Genomic DNA, 19,192 nt, shown 5'->3' with positions numbered 1-19,192 from the left:
AATGCTCTTTCCCTAGGACGTCTGGATTACTACAAATGCTATATGTTTACTTTCATTAGTTTCACTTAGGATCTACATTAAATGGAAAGAAAGACTCGGTAATATTCAGGTTCTGAAAGATGGCTAGCCTGATGGGTGACATTCCACAGCTCAGTTGGACTGGGTGCATGCAGAAATTAACTGCCAGAAGAGGATCTAGAGAAGGTTCTATAGTTTGAGGTGAAATGGGATAAAATGGATAAGCAGGTAAGACAAACAAAATGTTTTAAGGATGTATGGCAACAAATCTTCAAAAGGCACAATCTTGACAGGGTTTTCTGTGAACAATCTATAGCACACCAGCTAGCAGGTAAGAGAGGCTGGGAATGAGGTCTTCAGGGCATTCCCATCAATGAGGCAACACCACAAATAGCGCCTGAAGCTGAAATCCAAAGGGTTTTTTGAGTAGCGTTATCACGTTTCTCCTTGCAAGCTGTAGTCACATCTCAAACACATTTCTAGGGGTCACCTGTGACCATGAAGTACAGACTATTAAAGGGTACAAATTTGAGACACATATAAGATCACTTTCTGATATCTATACAGCAAAAAAATGTTAAAAAATTTAGAAATAAAGTGATTAATTAGATCAATATGGGCAACCTAACAGTGATCACATTTCTAAGAAAAAGAGGGACGGGATGGGTATTTCATCTAGGTCTATAAACTGATTTGGCTAACCATGAGACTGGCAATTATTCAGTGCAATTAAAGATATCTTGGCCTATCCTTCCTAGGCTTCTAGGGTGTTGGTAAAGCTGTTCAATAGCAGTTATGATCCATATAATTTGAAGGCTAAAAAAGCAAACTAATCATGGTTTGTTTTATTTAAAAATTTTTTTGGTAATCAGATCCTTTTTTTTTTTAATTTCAAAAAGTAGACATTTAATTTTTTTTCCTCAAGTCTTAGATTAGGACATATTGGCATAAAGCCGAACATAATTAGAATTTCTGTTGACTCTTTACCTTATCAAAATGACTCCTTGACCCCTTTAATTAGCAGAAAATTATATCTTTTACCTAATGCTTCCTTTATTCAAGTGGGCAGATGAGCTTAAACAGAGATAGAACAAACATATATATTTTTTCCCTCAGGGAGAATCTCAAGGGCAGAGCTCAGAATTACAGAGAGATATTTTGCCTCACTCCATAAAACCAGGATTAGGAACAAAGCTAACTGGTTTGCAATAAATGGACACTGATTTTCTAGAGTTCTTAGGAGGGAGGGTAGGTGGGCAGTTCAAGGAGTATTTGAATTCAAATTTTATCTTACATGCTTACAGTAATGCTTTCTTTATAAATCCTCAATCCCCCACCTAGAACAAGAAAAATCCTTTTTTTTTTCCCCTGGCTTACCAGTAACATCAAAATTAATGTGGGTAGGTTGTGTTGAAGGATGAAAAGTAATTTTACAGAAGTTCTATGTGTAAAATTAATATTGATAAGGTGCATTCTGATTTAAGTAGTATATTTGATGCAGTGTGAGAAATTATACTTAACTGCTTACTTTCATGAAAGTGACAAAAGAAATAATTACATTTGTGCCTGGCAATTAGATATCTGTTTATGAATAAGGAGAAATAGGAAATCATACTTTTAAAAAGCATGATGGGTGAAGGCAAAGCTTGGAGGGATGCTAGCAAAACAGTAATTTTTTAAATTTGCATTTTATTTCAGGCATACAATGGTGGATTTTAATGAGGCAGCAGCAGTGGTTACAAAAATTGTAAAGTTCAAGGCTATCCAAATTCCTAGACCAGGCAAGGTGTCAATGCTCTACACTTGGGAAGTGGGAAGCCATATTCTGCAACATCTTGTCCTGTGTCCATGCTGATGCAGGCATTGCCACTTGATCACACACCTCTGCTGGACTTGGCTTTGGACCATAATCTTTTTCTACATATTGCTGCTGGAAACTACTACCAAGTGTTTAAAGTTGTCCTGTGATATAGACCCACTTACCCTTGAGATGGGAGAGAGACCAAGCTGGGAAGGCTTATAGTGGCACAAACTATTTTGGTTATAAGCAATGCAAAACTACTTCATTGTATAACATGAGACAGTCCTACCAGCACCTCCCCTAATGCCTCATTTAAAATTTTGGCATTGTTACTCTGGTTTGACAACAGTTAATAGGCTCTTCCCTTCTACCTATTTTAGGACCAAGGATGGACCACTCATGCCAGTTTACTGGTCAAACCCCAAATTAACAAATTCATTTCCATTCTACCTAGAAAGTGAACACTTCTGAATTATTTAGAAGCTTTTTTTTTTTTTTTTGCAAAAAGAGTGCTTCAAAGGATAAAGGTGCTAGCTTTTGACCAGCTCAAACAAAACTAAGCTAGTAAAATCACATTATCAGTAGAAGGCCTAGAGAAAGTATAAAAATAATGTGTTAAGTATCACATATACAAATTACCCTAATACTTCTATATCTCTACCTATGTTCTATCTATGTATCTATGTGTCTATGCATTTACCCATCATCTAGTTTAGAATTAACTCCAACACTGAGTAGCATGTGCTGAATGTCTGCTTTCTACGTGCTATAAACTTTACATATGATTTCTAATCCTCACAAAGCATCCTGAAATTGCTATCATTATCTTAACTTTGCCATACAGGAATAGAAGACTGTGTGATCATGTAGCTGGCCCCAGTTCACCCAGTAGTAAGACGTTGAGCCTGGATTCAAACCTAGACCTGCTAGACTCTAACACGTTGCTTTTACAATGGCATGCTGACTTCTTTGTGGGATCATTAAACTTTAATGAGATGATTAGACACTCAGAACTACAAGATCTTATTCAAGATTTTTTGCTTCTAAGTAGGAATAATCACCATTTATAAACAGGGGTCTACCCTATTTTTTTTTTTTTTTAGTTTATTTGTTTATTTTTTGAGGTGGGGGGAGGAATGGCAGAGCCAGAGGGAGACAGAGAGGATCCCAAGCAGGTTCCACACTGTCAGCGTAGAGCCTGATGTTAGGCTCAAACCCACGAACCCTGAGATCATGATCTGAGCTAAAATCCAGAGTTGGAAACTTCACTGACTGAACCACCCAGGCTCCCCTGTCTGCCCTATTCTTAAAGTATACTTGGCATTTCAGCATTTTACTTAAGATACTACTCAAACTATCTGATGATATTTAGAGATGTAGATAAGTTCTCATAATACCTACACAGTAGACTCTGATTTGGTAATTTTGGAAAATTTGAACTTTCAGGAACTGGTGCTTTGTTTTTTTGTTTTTGTTTTTTTTGCCATGTCCTATGAAGTGAGCTGAATCAGTAAAAATAATTTAGCCTCATGCAATCTTGCTACAATCATAGAAAGTGATCTCAATAATACTGCTTCCTATTTCAATCATTACCCAAGCAACTGACAGAAATGTAAAATGTCATCTGGAACTTCTCTAACAATATGAAGTACCCACTGGCAGCCTCAAAAGGAATAACCACAGGGACAAAGCTGCAATGGGAGAGAATAACATGGGCAAGAACCACAGGGCCATAAGACGAACTTGAAGGAAAATGGCTTTCTTCTCCCTCACTCCTTTTCTGGGCTAGCTGTAAAGTGATATTAGAGAAAAGAGCAAACAAACAAACAAACAAACAAACAAAAAACAAACAAAAAAACCCAGTTATCATAGATGGATGAGAGTTAGTTGCAAGAGCCTACAGATAGGTCCTCACCATGGACTTCTTATTTTAAGATTTCCATACAGTTGTTGATGAAATTAAATTATTTCATGTTATCTGGCTTACATTTTTAAAGTACTACATACATTTATTCTCATCACAAGTTGTTTATGAAATATAAATGAAATATAAATATCATGAATATGCTCTCTCATTCTGTGACTTGAATTTCCATTTACTTAATTGTGTCTTTTGATGACCAGAAGTTGATTTTGATGAACTTTAAGTTGTCAATTTTTTTTTGTTGGTTAGTGCTTTTTGCATCCTATCGAAGAAATCTTTCCTTATCCCAAGGTTATGAGGAAATTTACTTATGTTTTCTTTAACATTTTTATACTTCTATATCTATGATATATTTAAAATTACTTTTGTGTCCTGTGTGAGGAAAATATGAGGTTCCATTAATTTTAGCACCATTTATTGAAAGGACTTTCCTTTCTCCATTGAATTGTTTGGCACCTTTGTGAAAAGTCAGTTGAGTATATATGTGTGGGTCTATTTCTGGATTTTCTGTCTGTTCCATCGATCTATTTATGTATCCTGACACTGAAACATGCTTGTTTGATTACTGTAGATTTATAGAAAAACTTGAAGACAGTTCAAATCCTCCAAATTTGTTCTTTTTCTACACTGTTGTGGTTATTCTAGCTCCTTTAAATACAATGTAAATTTTAGAAACAACTTCTAAAATTTAATAGTCTATAAAAACATGTGTTGGGATTTTGATTGGGATTGTGATATATCTACAGATTAATTTGGAGAAACATTATCTCTCCATTGATTTTTTTCATTAATTTCTCTCAGGACTCCCTTATAGTTCTCAGTATATGGATACTGCATACATTTTAATTTGTTTCTAAGTATTTTGTGGTTTTAAATGCTATTGTAAATGGAATTTTAAAATTTAATTTTCTGATTTTTCATTATTTTAATTGTTCATCTATAAATACAAATCACTTTTGTATACTATATTTGTATCATGAAAATTTCCTAAGTTCATTTATTGATTTTAATAGTGTTTTTATATATTTGCTGGGATTTTTGATGTATACAATATTACCATCTGCAAATGACAATTTTAGTAGGTTTCCAATCTGGATGCCATTTATTTGTGTTTATATCTTTAGACATTAGTTCGGACCTCTGGTACAATACTGGGTAGAAGTGTGAGAACATGCCTGGTTCTGGATCTTAGAAGAAAAATTTATTTAGTCACAATTTAAATATGACATGTATTGTAGGATTTTTTGTACATGCCCTTTATCAGACTGAGGACAGACATTTCCTTCTATTATTAGGTTGCTTAGGGCTTTTAGTATGAGTGGACGCTGGATTTTGTCAAATGCTTTTTTGCATCTATGGACCTGTACCCTGAATATATACAGAACTCCTAAAATTCAGTAAAAAATAAACCCAATTTTTAAACAGGCAAAAGATTTGAATAGGTACTTTGCAGAAAAGATATATGGATGGCCAGCAAGAACATGGAGAAGTGTTTAATATCATTAGTTTTCAGGGAGATGGAAATTCAAATCACAAGGAAATCCCAATCAATGTACATGTACTAAAAGGCTCCAACTAAAAAGATGGAGAATACCAATGTTGGCTGGAATGTGAAGGAACTGAAACACCCATCCACAGTTGGCAGGAGTATAAAATGGTACAACCACTTTGAAATCTGTTGGCAAGTTTCTTACAAAGCTTATACATCACTTTATAACCCAGGTACTACACTCCTACATATCAGTCAAGGGAAATGAGAACAGTTATGCCTGAATGCTTATTTTAGACCTATTTATAATACTGGAAAAGTGGAAACAGCTCACCTGTAAATTTGAATGAATAACCAAATTATGATATATTTATTCAATAGAATATTATTCACCAATAAAAAGAGATGAGTTACTTAACACCCACAACAACATGGATGATTTTCCAAACCACTGTGCTGGAAATAACCACACACACAAAAACACATATTCTTAGCAATTCGAATTATATGATGCTACAGAATAGGAACCAACTAATCTATGATGATATAAACTAAATTGTGTTTACTTCTCTTAGGAGAGGATGGAGAGATAATGATTGGGAAGGGGCAGAAGGGACTCTTCCGAGATGCTGGCAGTGTTCAATATCTTGACAGAAGTGAGGATTCTGTGGATGTGTGCATTTGTCAAAACTCATCAAATGGTTCATTTAAGACCGGTGCATTTTTCTTTATGCAAATTATATCTCAAAGCATGCAAGAGTAAACAGCATGGAAGACATAAAACTTTTAAAGTTGTAAGTAGGAGATACTGCTCTCCTCTTCCAAGACTGTTGTTATTAGGCCTTTTGTAATGGTCATGCTCATGACATCATACGTTCCTTTTGAACACTTCTTTGTTCTCTGTGTTGAATAGCATGGCAGAAACAAATAAACAGATAGTTAGATATTTACATATAAACACTACAACCAGATAGCAGTAGTTTTATAAAATCATATCACTTGTGACTTTAAAATAACATGAGAATGATATATCTGGTCATATGGATGCACATATTTTGATTTCTTTCATCAAAATAAAGCCTTGTTTTAGGAGATGCTATGCAAGCACATTGACAGTTTTTCTGATTTAACCCTAATGAAAGCTTTTTAATGTGAACATATTATGTTTAATTATTAACATCACATGATAATATCATGTTTTAATACCTACTGAAAGTAATTTGGCAGTTTACAGTTTCCCTCTAAAATCACTGCTATTCTTGAAAGGGACTGGCTGGAATTTTGATTATAAATTTGCTTTCTTTTTTCCTTCCAAATAAGGACACTGCAGATAGTTTGTGCAAATTAATTCTATAAGCATGTAGCACTGTGCTAGGTTCTTGAAAATTCATGTATAAATATGACATGATCTCCGTTTTCAAGACGCTCACAATGACCTCAGTGATTGACAAGAAGACCTATAGCCAGAAGACAATATAATAAATGCAATACCAGTTACAGGAACAAGAACAGAGAAATGAGGGACTCAATTTTCCCAGAGAGAGAGGAAGAGGGTCATAGATGACTTCAAAAGGAAGTGATATTTAAGATACATCTTAAAATAAATGTGTGATTGATCAATATATTCTTTCAGCAGTCCAGCTACCATGCCATCACTCCCACATGGTAGATGTTGTGTCAGTCACTGGCACACAGTGTGTGATCTAGGCCCTCAAGAAGGTTTGAGTCTAGGTACATTTTTCTATGCCAAGAAGGAATAAAATTTGCTCACCTGCCTACCTCGTTCCTCTCTGATTTCTTCCATCTCATTTTATGAAACTAGACTCATACACGAAATAGAACTTTAAGTTCAAAGTTACTTTTTACAAATTCATTTCATTTCTGATGTGATGGGAAAAGCAATGGCTCAGTAAGTCAAATGACTACTAATTTTTAATGCTACCACTTAGCTGTTTTCTTACAGCATTCATTTATCATTCATTTACTTATTCAAGCAGCATTTACAGAGCCCTTACTGTGTATCAGTGGGTGTCCAAGGAATTGGGAAGTGAGCTTGCTGTCTACTAGAGGAAAAAGACATTCGAACATTCACATGCTGGGTGATACTTGTTGCAACTAAGGATGAAGAAGAGAAGGAGAAATAATTCTGATGTAAAGATCAAAGAATAACTCAAAGAGAAGGGGTGCTTGAGAATTTCTCTTCAGTGAATGGGAAAGACATTCCAGGTGTAGGGAACAGAAAGTAAAAATGCATGCAGACCCCAATCAGTCAGTAGTTTTGGCCTGTGCTAGTCCCTTTCAAGGGCTCTTGCTTAGGAATCCTGTTCCCATCCCAAGCATAAAACAGTAAAGACATTTCCTTCCATGCTTTTTGGTTGCAAAACTTTCTGTTCTAATATTGGAGCATCCAATTTCTCTTATATTTCCCAAGCAAATAATCTCAAAATAATTGTGATTTGCCACACCTAAAAATTCTAAATACTAATAATTTATTTTCTGCTATCACTAAAATATATACTTTGCTCCAATTATAAAGAAAAATTGTGAGTAAAGTTATAATTGCAGTTATATTCTCAATTAAATACTTTTCACAATCCCTTAACTAAAATCCTTGGGGCCAAATATATCTCAGAATTTAGAACTGGTTTTCTGGGGGCTTCAGCAAAGTAAAATGTGTGATACCCCAAGCATTATGTGGGGTAGCAACTTGGAATCAAACACATTGGTCTCCCTGTAGTAAACATTTAAATGTTCACTCTAAGAGGAATAAATAAAAATTATAAATAGCCTCACATCAGTTTAGGTCATGTTTGCTGCCAAATGAGTTGTGTGAAACATTTGGTTTCAGCACTTTTTGGATTTCAGAATTGCTAATGAGGGACTGGACTTACATTGTGGTTATCTTCATTTCATAGTTTTAGAAAGAGTTTGGAAGAGCTTAATTAACTTGTCCAAGTTGCCTACCTAGCTAAGTAACAAAACATCATGTAAACCTATCAGTCTCACTCTGGACTCTGCTAGTAACCTCTGCCCTGTGGGTGGCAAACATTCACTTCACTTTTACTGAGTTGCCTAGGTTTTCACCAGGGAGAAGAAGGCATTAAGATAACTGAGAATAAATAACCGGATACTCTGCTGCTGAGACCCTTCCTTTCTGATGTCCCTGTGAATAATCTCTGCCTCCTTATCCTCACAGATTTCCTCATTGTTGATCGTCTGCGCAGACTGGGAATGTTACGTCTTTGTTGGCAAAGTATCTCTATCCTCACAATTCTTCTTGCTTCCTTACATGTCTTTGGCCTACCTGCTGCACTAATTTCCTGCCCCTGTCTCCTCATCAAGGTACTTTCCACCACCAGCCACTCAGAGCTCAGTGTACCGCTTCTCTGGATTTCGTCATCTATTTCACTTCTCTTCCAGCTCAAAATCATTTATTGCTGGCTTTCTCCATCAACAGCAGCTTGCATTGCACTCACTGCTAACCTCTCCATCTCTAAGGATATTCTGTTGCTATTCTCTCCTTTATTAGTTTTGGCAATGTGGATCCTTAGGTCCCTCCATCAGAATCACAACATCACAATGCAGGTTCCTTCCTGGACCCACTTCTGACTGACTGAATCAGCATCTCTGGGAGCAGGGCCAGAGAATGTACATTTTTCCTAAGTATGCCCCATGGTTTTTAAGCCCCAGCAGCTTGAGATCAACTGCTCTGTGGTGCAGCAGAGCCAGTGGCTGCTCTTTGTATGGGGTTTGTTCTCACGTTTGCAGGTACAGATTTATACAAGTGGCACCATAAGACCAGAGCAAACTATAAATGCCTGACTCTTTGCCTTTCCAAAGCCACCCGAAGAAACATTGCTTGGGAAGTTTAATAAATTAATAAGTGAGGTATGCAAAGGGACAGTATATTAAATATACTAATTACTTAAAAGATAACATGGCTAATTTGGCCAAGTCCTTGTTTCCATAGCTAACGTCTCATTTTCTCTCCATCTTCAAACACTGTATTGTAATTGGTTTCTTCTAAATTTCTACTCTAATTTATTCTAGCCTGACCTCCGAGTGAAAGATTAAGTAGAGTAACAATTGTACTTTCCAAACAAATCTTCCCTGTAAGAAGCCAGTTCTTCTAACAGGCCCTTCTCAAAAGGGTCTACATCATCTCTGGTTGTCCCTGTAACATGAAAACACTATAAGGAGCAGCATGCTATTCTTCAGCTAGTGAGAGAGCAATATGAGTTGTTTTCAAAGACACACACACACACACACACACACACACACACACCAGAAACACTACGAGGAACAATTAGGAAGCCACCTGTACCTTGGATCTAGCGCACTTTGAGGCACTGTTAGGGACCTTACGTTAAAGGACCATCACCTATTTAGTCATGTCAGCCCACATAGGGGAATCCAGGAGCAAAGATCTATTGCCAGACCAACTGCTAGTTCTTCAACTTAGAGGTGAGAAATGAATCACTAATATAATCACACAAGCAAAATCTATGTGAAAAAAATCTTATTTTAAATGATAATGCTGAAAATTATACTTACGATTTTGATGAAGGCTGGGCTTACCAAAATAAAGTCGGAATCTAGTTTCAAACTGTCAGAAAATCAATTTCCACTTATGTCATTGACACAAGTGTCTCCATCATTATTCATCTTTTATTTGAATATGTAAGTTTTGAAATGAGTGTGGAAGTCCCTTAAAGACAAAATGGCCCGGTGCAATACAATCGCTAACATTTCAACTCACATAGCGACCATTCAAATTTGAGACAATGCTTTTACAAATGGTCATAAACTATCAAAATTATCATGTCAGAGCCAATTTATTTGAGATATTTACATTGAATGAGTGTAAACTTATTTGTGAAAAAAAAAAAAAGGTTTTTTCGCTATGAACAACCTTCAGACGTTGATGGTCATTGATAAAGCAAGAACATTCACTGTCTAAATACTGCAGACTCAGTTTATGATAATATGATTAGCTACATTAATAATGATGCTTAGGCACAGTCTTGCTAATTACAATATTATAAATATTAATGTCACCCACCCTTTTTTCTGTTTGATTGCCACTCATGGAGTCATTCATCACGATATTTTCCAGGAATCTACACTGTAAGATTTTCTTTCTTTCTTCCTTTTGTTTTTCATCACTGGACTTGTAATCATGCACATTATTTTTCAAGAAGTCCTTATTTTTAGCTACTTTGGAGGACAGTGATATTTTCTATTAAAACTAGCCAAATGTAAGTCAGTTATATGATGTTTCTCTTATTCTTTCAGAGCCCCTAACCCTGCCACCCAAGGCAGAGTACCCAGGGTTTTTGTTTTCCATTCTTTTTCATGTGACCTGTTTCAAGTTAAGATTCATTTGAATTATTAAATGCTTCCTTAAAGAATCTTTTTATACTTGCCTTTCTTTTTTTTTAAAGTTAATTATTGATGTAGTGACAAGCTGAAAAGACTAAGAATTATAATTTTTTCCTCCCCTCATTCAGGACTCAAGAAATGTCTTCTGACAATGATTGTCTATTTAGAATAATACAAAGGAAATACAAAGGCAAAATGCTGAATGTTGTTTTATAAAAGATTTGCTAAAATCACTGTATTATACAAAATGTAAATGTAGTATATATTTCTCTGAAAATAACAGTTAGTGAGAAAGTTGGGACATAACCTTTTGAGCCCAGGTTTAACCACATAGTAGAAGCAGTTACAAAAGATACTGATTAGATTTTAATTTTAAAAACTTCATCATATTATTCAGGGCTCCAGTGATTTGATTGTCTTGAAAATAGAAAGGTAATGTTATAATTTCCAGAGCTTGTTAAAGAATAAAGAAATCTCCAGCTTCCCACTGCAAAGAATGCCAGTCATCACCACAGTAAGCAAGAATTTGGAGGCACTTTACACTACAAACTTCAATCTTTTCCCTTTACATGACCTTGTGTTATGTTGGTTTTATAAAAATGTAACTCACGGACCTGTCATATAGCTGTAATCAAGCCTCCTTCAGAATGATTCTACTACAGAAATTACATCCAAAAGGCACTGTGTTTCCTGTTCCTGAGACAGTGGGAAAGAAAACAAGACCTGAAATAGAAAGTGGCTGAGGTAGAGTTCTTAAGGACAACAGGAAAAGTTGAGCACACACCTTCCCCATGAGTTCAGCAATACGCGGAACCGGTTTCCCTTTCTGATGACTCATGGTAGCCGGACTCTGCCCGTCCCAGTCTTGCAGTTCTTCAATGCTTTTCAGATAAAGCAGGGCTTTGAGGCCAGTGCAATAGTCTTGGATAACAGTGAAGTCCTGATTCTGAATGGCACTGCATACCTGGAAAAGATGAAACAATCAACCCAATGTCAAACCAAGAGCTAATTCTCCACATGGACTCACTTTTCATTTATTCAAGAAAACTTATTTATGTTCTAGGCACTGTTCCAAGCATGGCATGTCAATCATTGTGTGGGGATGGGAGTGCTGGGTGGGAGGGGCACCCCTCCCTGTGAAGGGGCAGAAGGAAGCTTTCAGGACAATGAATACTTTCATAGACTCGATGTGGTGATGGCCTTACAGGCGTATACGTATTTCAAAACCTAACCAGATTGTACCCTTTAAATATGTGCAGTTTACTGTATGTCAGGCAAACCTTAGTACAGCTGTTAAAAATTAGATCCAGTTGGTTGGATTTACAAGGAATCAAATTTAGTACAGCATAAGAAATGACACTTTAACTCTCTCATTTTCCCTTCATTGATTCAGATGTACTGCCTGGAGGTAGTTCTCATGTCCAGAGGTGGTCATGCTGAGGTTGGAGTGCTGTTCATCAGTTAACTCAACCACCATTGAGCCCTGTCTACCTCTTCAGCCTTATCTACTGTGGTTCTTTTTGCTCACTATGTTCCAGTCACCCAGGTCTTTGCTCTTTTCTTCACATTTGCCACATTCTTTCTTTGCCTTAAGACTTTTTCATAAGATCTGGCAGCCTAGAAGATCCTTCCCTTCTATCCATGGCTGAGTACTGGCCCCTTCTTATCTCATGGTAAATATTACTTCTTCAAGAAGGCTCCAAGAATTCAGAATAGGTTAAGGCCTTGTTTTACTAATATGCTTTTTACTCATAACTATTGCATTTGATTTACAGCTCACTTCCCATACTGAAGTTTCAGGCAGGAAGAACCTGTTGATCTTGGTGACCATATTTATCCACAGTGTTTGTCACTTATTCTGCTCTCGATAAATATATGTCTTTGGGATGTCTGGGTGGCTCAGTTGGTTGAGCATCTTACTTTGGCTCAGGTCGTGATCTCACTGTTAGTGGGTTTGAGCCCTGCATCGGGATCTCTGCTGTCAGCGAGGAGCCTGCTTCGGATACTCTGTTTCTCTGTCCCTCCCCTGCTCATTCTCTCTCTCTCTCTCTCTCTCTCTCTGTCTCTCTCTTTCTGACAAAAATAAACATTAGAAAAATAGATGTCGAATGTATGGATAATTTGGAAGAGATATTTTGAGCGACCATATGTCAGACGATAAAGAAAAAAATTCTAGAGTAAAGGAAGGTTGGTTCTGAGAATTTAGGATCCTTCCAATAAAAATAAACCTGAAAGTCTGTATTGGGATTTGAGTTACAGCTTGAATTTAATGGATTTAGGTAAACACTTCTAGGTTAATTATTACTAAAGACACCTCAAAAAGCAGAAACAAAAATCTTTCATTTCCTATTCTTAAGTGCTGTATGTTACTACAATGTAGAGAAGAGAATTGAATAACCACTAAACACAAAGAATATTTTCCATGAAGCCCATTACATTACGTTAAAAAAAACCTGTTTTTCAGGAAGAACAATTTGAGCATTAATTAGGCCTCTTGTAACTTTCTTAGAGTTGATTTTTTTGAGAACAATTATAAAAAACATCATTATAATTTCCTCCACAGAATTTTTCTAAACTGTAAGTCAACTGATGCCTTACTTTACCCTCTTTGTTCACTGTGAGATTCCTTTTTTTTTTTATAGTATATGCTTATGGGTATAATTTTACTCTAGTCTTAAAGTAGTTCACCATATGACCATAAGAAATCAGATTTTCAAAAGAACATCATGTCATGTTCTTTATGTGATGTTCATGATTGTTATAAATACCTGCAGCTAAAAGGAATCTAGATACTTTGTAACATATGAATAGTAAAGCTGTATCTCATTTATCCCTGATTGGTCCAGTGAGAAGATGTAAAAGTCACTAATTTTCTTAATCCACAAAAATGGCACCATTTGTGTATGATAGATTTAGCCCCGCGGCACTGGAGTGATCAAGAGCAGACTTGGTGTATTGTATTGTATTGTAATTATTTTTTTAATTGAAGTAAATTACATAGAGTTGGTGTATTTTAACTATGGAAGAACAAGGTGGGCCCTATGGCTAGGAAGACTACCTCTTTCCCACCTTCTCCTACGCTCCTATTCTGTAGCGCTAGTGTGTCACATAGTGGGGAGCTATCTGAGTGTGTGAAGGGAACATAAAACCTCAAGAGGGAGGAGAGACTACAAGATAGCGACGGAACGTGGCTGGAATGGTCTGCTATGCTGGAAACACTGGAAGGCACCATGAAACATGGGTGTTTGAGGGGATTGCTTCAGATGTGTTTCATCATAAGGCAAACGTCACACTACGTATATACCTTCCAAAATGAGTAATTTAATTTCTACTTTCCGATAAGATGAAACTTATTAATTTTCCTGATGGGAATGTCTGATCATAGGAACTTTGTACATGATATTTTCTCTTAAACTTTTAATATACATATAAATTATCTGAGGATCTTATTAAAATTCATATTCTGTTTGTAGGTTTGGAATGAGACCCAAGATCCTGCATTTGTGACAAGCTCCCAAGTGGTGTTAACGCTGCTGGACCACACTTAGAATAACAAGATCTTAAGCTCTGGTAGGGATGAATCTCAACCTGAAATGCTATCTGCAAAGTGAATTTCTTACAGATAAACAAATTTCTTGATTTTTACTATTATATTATAGCCACATTTTCATAGCCCTTTAAAGAAGCACTACTTACAATAATAAGTCACATCTGAAGAAACAAGTAATTTGCTGATTAGATAGTAATAAGACCCAAAATAAATCTTAGGACACAAGCACACCATTGGGAACAGCTTTGGCCATGGGATTTGATGCTTAGAAAACGGGTTTGCTCAGAAAGGTGCCTTGTTCCTGCCTAACCTTTACACTCCACTGAAGGTTTTATCTCTATCTCAGAGGTAAATGGTTCCTTTTATAACACCAAACATGTAGCTGCTATTCCTAAAAGGGTGTGTTTTATATGACATCTCTTTGTTTGTTTAACAGCTCTGATTAGGACTCTTAATAGGTGTTAACATGTTTGCTTAGTATAATTTGTAAGTTCTTTATGGTGAAGGCTGGTTTATCTTTATTCGCAGCAGGACATCAGGTGCCATTATAAGCATCATTGCCACTATTAATTATTTCCATAAGCATGAATATCCCTATAGCGAGCTGTTTTAAATAGGGGCCCCTGGATTCTCAGCAGGATCAGCCCTGTGCAAGGGCTGAGTCGGTGGCAGCTCCCTGTGCAGCAGGATTTGAGGAGTGTCATAAAGTTCCTACTGCCCTCGAACAGTCTCCTCCAGGGGTCTGACACAGTGCCCTGAAATTTTGCTTTAGGTGCAGGCACATTTAGTCAAAGCCTATCTATGCAAAGTGAGTGTACAAATACCTGCAAGTAAACAGAGGTTTGCAGAGTGCTATTCTTGTCTCATTATTGCTCATTAAGTGAGATTAAGCACATTAATTGTAAATTACCTATTTATGGTTATTTACATCTTGAAAATCTCCTTTACATACATTATTTCTTTCAATACTCAAAATAAACCTAAAAGTTAGGCAGGAGACAGGGTAATGTTTTTACATTAAAAATGGAAAGAACCTGGGAAGCCTGGGTGGCTCAGTCAGTTGAGCATCTGACTTCAGCTCAGGTCATGATCTTGAGGTTTGTGGGTTCGAGCCCCATGTCAGGCTCTGTGATGAAAGATCAGAGCCTGGAACCTGCTTCAGATTCTGTCTCCTCTCTCTGCCCCTACCCTGCTAGCTCTCTCTCTCTCTCTCTCTCTCTCTCTCTCTCTCTCTCTCAAAAGTAAATAAACATTAATAATAATAATAATAATAATAATAATATAAATAAAAATGGAAAGAACTTGAATTTGAGAAACTATTTCTTAAAGTCAAATCTGGTGGTTTTATGCCATATCGAATGGTACAGCCTCGAGGCTAAGAGCATGCACATAGAAGTCCAGAAGAATCAGATTGAAACTACATCATAGCTGTGTAAGTATGAGCAACTTTCTTCACTTCAAAATGGAGATTAAATACTTAATACATAGGAAACTAAAAGGCAACATATTTAAGTCTTAAAATAGTGGCTAGTACTTAGTAAGTTAGATTGGCACCAAAAATAAATTTCATAATATGAATAAATCATTAGAGCATGAATTAGGCAAGACATAACTTTTTAAATCTAATACTTTTTTGGCCTAATGCAGTAAAAGAAGGTCGAGGACATTATTTTTATTTGCATTAAGTAGTGATCTCGAAAAAAGCATTTGGCCTTGTTGCCAAAAGATATGTCTGAGACCCAGCTCTGTATTTCAGCAGCTGTGTGACTGGGGTTAGTCATTTAGCATGTTGAGTCCTCTCCCACTTTCCGATGTGAAAAAAGAAAAAAAAAAGGATGATATATATAATTTATTGTTGTGAGGATTAAATTACATCATGTAGGTGGCAGTGCTGTGGAAATTACAACGCCCAGAAGGACAGAATGGTACTAAACCTCATTGCTATTATCAGATAATTTAAAGTTGAAAGTGCCTATGAGGTCAAAATGGAAAGTTTTGCCTGTAAAGAAAGAGTCAACTTCCTTGAAACGTAAAAGACAATTTACTAGGAAGCTAGCAAATAGAATCCAAATGGTATTAAAAGTACTAATCCCAGGTAAATAATTTGGCAGAGAAGAGTTCCACAGAAGCAGAACACCGTGGGCTGGCACATGTTTTTGTGTAATAGAGCAGCAATCTTTCAAATGATATTTCAGAATGTGACAGTTATTAAACAGGGATCTTAAACTACCAGACACAATGCGCATAAACCCACAATCATAATTATCCCTTTTCACTTCATGTCACATAGGGGGACAAACTCCACTCCAGGTCTTAGAAATGTGTGCCACCGGGCTGTATGCAAGTAAAACATATGTTTACACTTGAATTCAAAGTAGTCTTAAAGTTGCTGTAAATTATTTAGTAAAAGGAATACTGGAGGGTACCTACATTTAAGTAAACAGTGGAAATTCTTCTGCAATGCTTATCAGATTCCAAAAAACACTAATAACAGAATCTTAGATAGCTGGAAGAAGTTCAAGAGTATTCCTATGAACACAGTCCAGAGATAAAGCACTGAATAAGGAAGAATATCCATGGACTTCTTAAAGATTTTCCAGAAAAAGGAAAAAAAAATCCTATGATCTCCCCTTAGTAATTTATTTTGATAAAGTGTTAAACTGTTTAAAACAACATAAAACACCTGCAATATTTTACATGGTGCTTTGCAGTTTTCAAGGCACATTATCAAAAAGTCAGAAATATTGATATAGTCATTTACAGTTTTCAAAGCATGCCAACAGATAAAGGAAAAGGGAATTCAGAAAATTTTCAGACCAGCCTCCTTCTGTCACAAGATTAGGAGTCCAGAATGGCTAAATGACCTATCTGTGTCTGTGGTCACCTACCTAGCTGGAGGCAGTACTCGTCTCCCCAGCTGGCCTGACGTTCTCTCCAGTAAAGCACTGCCTCTCCAGTACCTTTTTCCTTGGTCTGTACACCAATTCTGACAGTAAGATGGAGAAAGTGCCATCAAGCTCTTAAGAGAGGAAATCGAAACTAAACATTGAATGCTCTGCCCCAACTCAAGAGATTAGTAGGTGGCAGAGCCAATGGTCAGATTAAGATATTCTGACCTCTGCTCTTATTCCTGGAAACTTCAAAAATTTTAGAAGTCTCATGTAATTAAATAAGCACATATTTGTAATTCTCATAAGAAGAAGCACATTGTTGTAAAATGATTTCAAGTTTATAATTGAACGAATAATGTCAGAAATCCACAGATTTTTTTAAATGTAGGATCTTAATAATTGGATAACCACTTGAAAGTTTATGACTAAAACTGGAGAACAGACCTCTGCTGTTGTTGGATGGAGATGCAGTTTCCACACCCACTGATTAAAAGCATCAGATTTTCTAAAGGCATGGAATCAGTAATTCTTCATTGAGTTCTGCCCAGTACTTATCAACAGATATATAAAACTACATTATACTTTTGAAACTGGTGTACAAACACCGCATATTGTTAAGGTAATACTTCAGAATAACAATATCTCCGTATGAGTTTTTGGTACTACATAAACATGGCACTGCTTACTAGAATTCATGAATAAAACACCAAAATTATCATTTTATAAGGCTATAGGGGAAAGACGGCCCCTGGAGATACATAGTACATAAGGGGCTAGACGGGTATATATTTGTATATCCACATAAAACCACAAATCTTAGTTGTTCTATCGTATTAGTTTCCATTTGTTAAAGCTGTACAACATCAAAGTCGTGATGTCCCTATATATTGTATTTAGCAGTAATGTAACGGACTACGTGAAGAAATCAAAGTGAGAGTTTCTAAGTAGTTTCCTGGCAATTGAGACAGCAGGCTCTTTCATCTGCTCTGTAACTGTGGCAGTGCATTGATTTAAACTCCTTCTGAGATCTCAAATGCTTTCATACTCTTAGGTTTCTCAAGCAGCTTTTTTTTTTCCCCCTCAAAGTGATAAAATTCTAGCATTCGGCAAAATACCATCTTGTTTCCCCCAAAAGGAGTGGGTTTATTTCAGGTTTGCTACTAACCTGTACAGGATCATGAAGTAAAATAGCTGTCCAAATGCCATGCTATCACGAAATCTATCTTTCAGTTCAAGTTTTCTGTGTTCTGACCACAGCAAATTGGGTTGGGGGGGGGGGGAGGGAAAGAACAACAGATAGCCCCACAGATGTTGTTTTTTAAAGGTTCAGGTAAAAAAAAAAAAACAAACCAAAAAGCCAAAACAAAAACAAAAACTCAGGGCATAAGCACTTTTGCTTATTAATTACATTTTCAAAGTTGTTCTTTAATTGCTTCTCATTGATAAATGTTAAAGGTACAGAAATCATTCAGCTTGTTTTGTGTATCATATCTTTCATTGTTATTCACTTATCCTCTTATCTAGCCTTTTAAATTATTTAGTCTCTGACAAATTCTAAGTATATAAATACCCACCCCTTGTCCCCAGTCAGGAAGGAATTTTAAGGAGTTTGAAAGGCTATTTCTTTAAATGTCCACCTGTAGTCATCCTCTATCTGATTAATTTCTTAACCCAAATTCAGCTGAAGACCGGCTGAAAGAGAATAAAGTATTTGCAAGGTATTTTACACTGGGATCCAGACCACATTTTGCCAACTGGAATATGGAATATAAGTATCAATTCTCCAAGTATTTTCTCAAAGGTGGCATGGATGACGGGCCACCCACTTGACTGTTATTCAGAACAGCACTGGGGGACCATCTTCTCTATTCACTTTGCTCATGATACAACTTGACTGAGGAGGGCGTGGGTTGATTAGTCAAAGGGATGTGATGTGCCCTGCAGGTGAGATCACCTCTGTCCCTTTCCTTGTATCTGTCTTTTACAAAGTCAGCTTCAACTGGGTTCCGATCTCAATGATGACCTGAACCAAGGACTAATAATGAAAAAAGAACCACACAGAGACACAGCCCCTCTATCTGCCTTTTATGAGAGGTTAGAGATAAAATGGGTGAGTCTGGCACAACATGTAGGGCCA

At 36.5% G+C, this 19,192-nt stretch overlaps 1 protein-coding gene across 1 annotated transcript in view; it reads right to left on the bottom strand.

The window, feature by feature from the left end:
* The window catches only part of DPYD (dihydropyrimidine dehydrogenase), an 864,530-nt gene that overhangs the window by 115,206 nt on the left and 730,132 nt on the right, over positions 1 to 19,192 (bottom strand). Inside the window, exon 20 of the mRNA XM_047871841.1 lies at positions 11,399 to 11,578. Coding sequence (XP_047727797.1) covers positions 11,399 to 11,578 — 180 coding nt within the window. The remainder of the gene's footprint in view (positions 1 to 11,398; positions 11,579 to 19,192) is intronic.

Source organism: Prionailurus viverrinus, chromosome C1, assembly GCF_022837055.1.
Source record: "Prionailurus viverrinus isolate Anna chromosome C1, UM_Priviv_1.0, whole genome shotgun sequence".
In the NCBI taxonomy this organism is placed as follows: Eukaryota; Metazoa; Chordata; class Mammalia; order Carnivora; family Felidae; genus Prionailurus; species Prionailurus viverrinus.
This window is presented reverse-complemented; position numbering and strand designations above follow the sequence as displayed.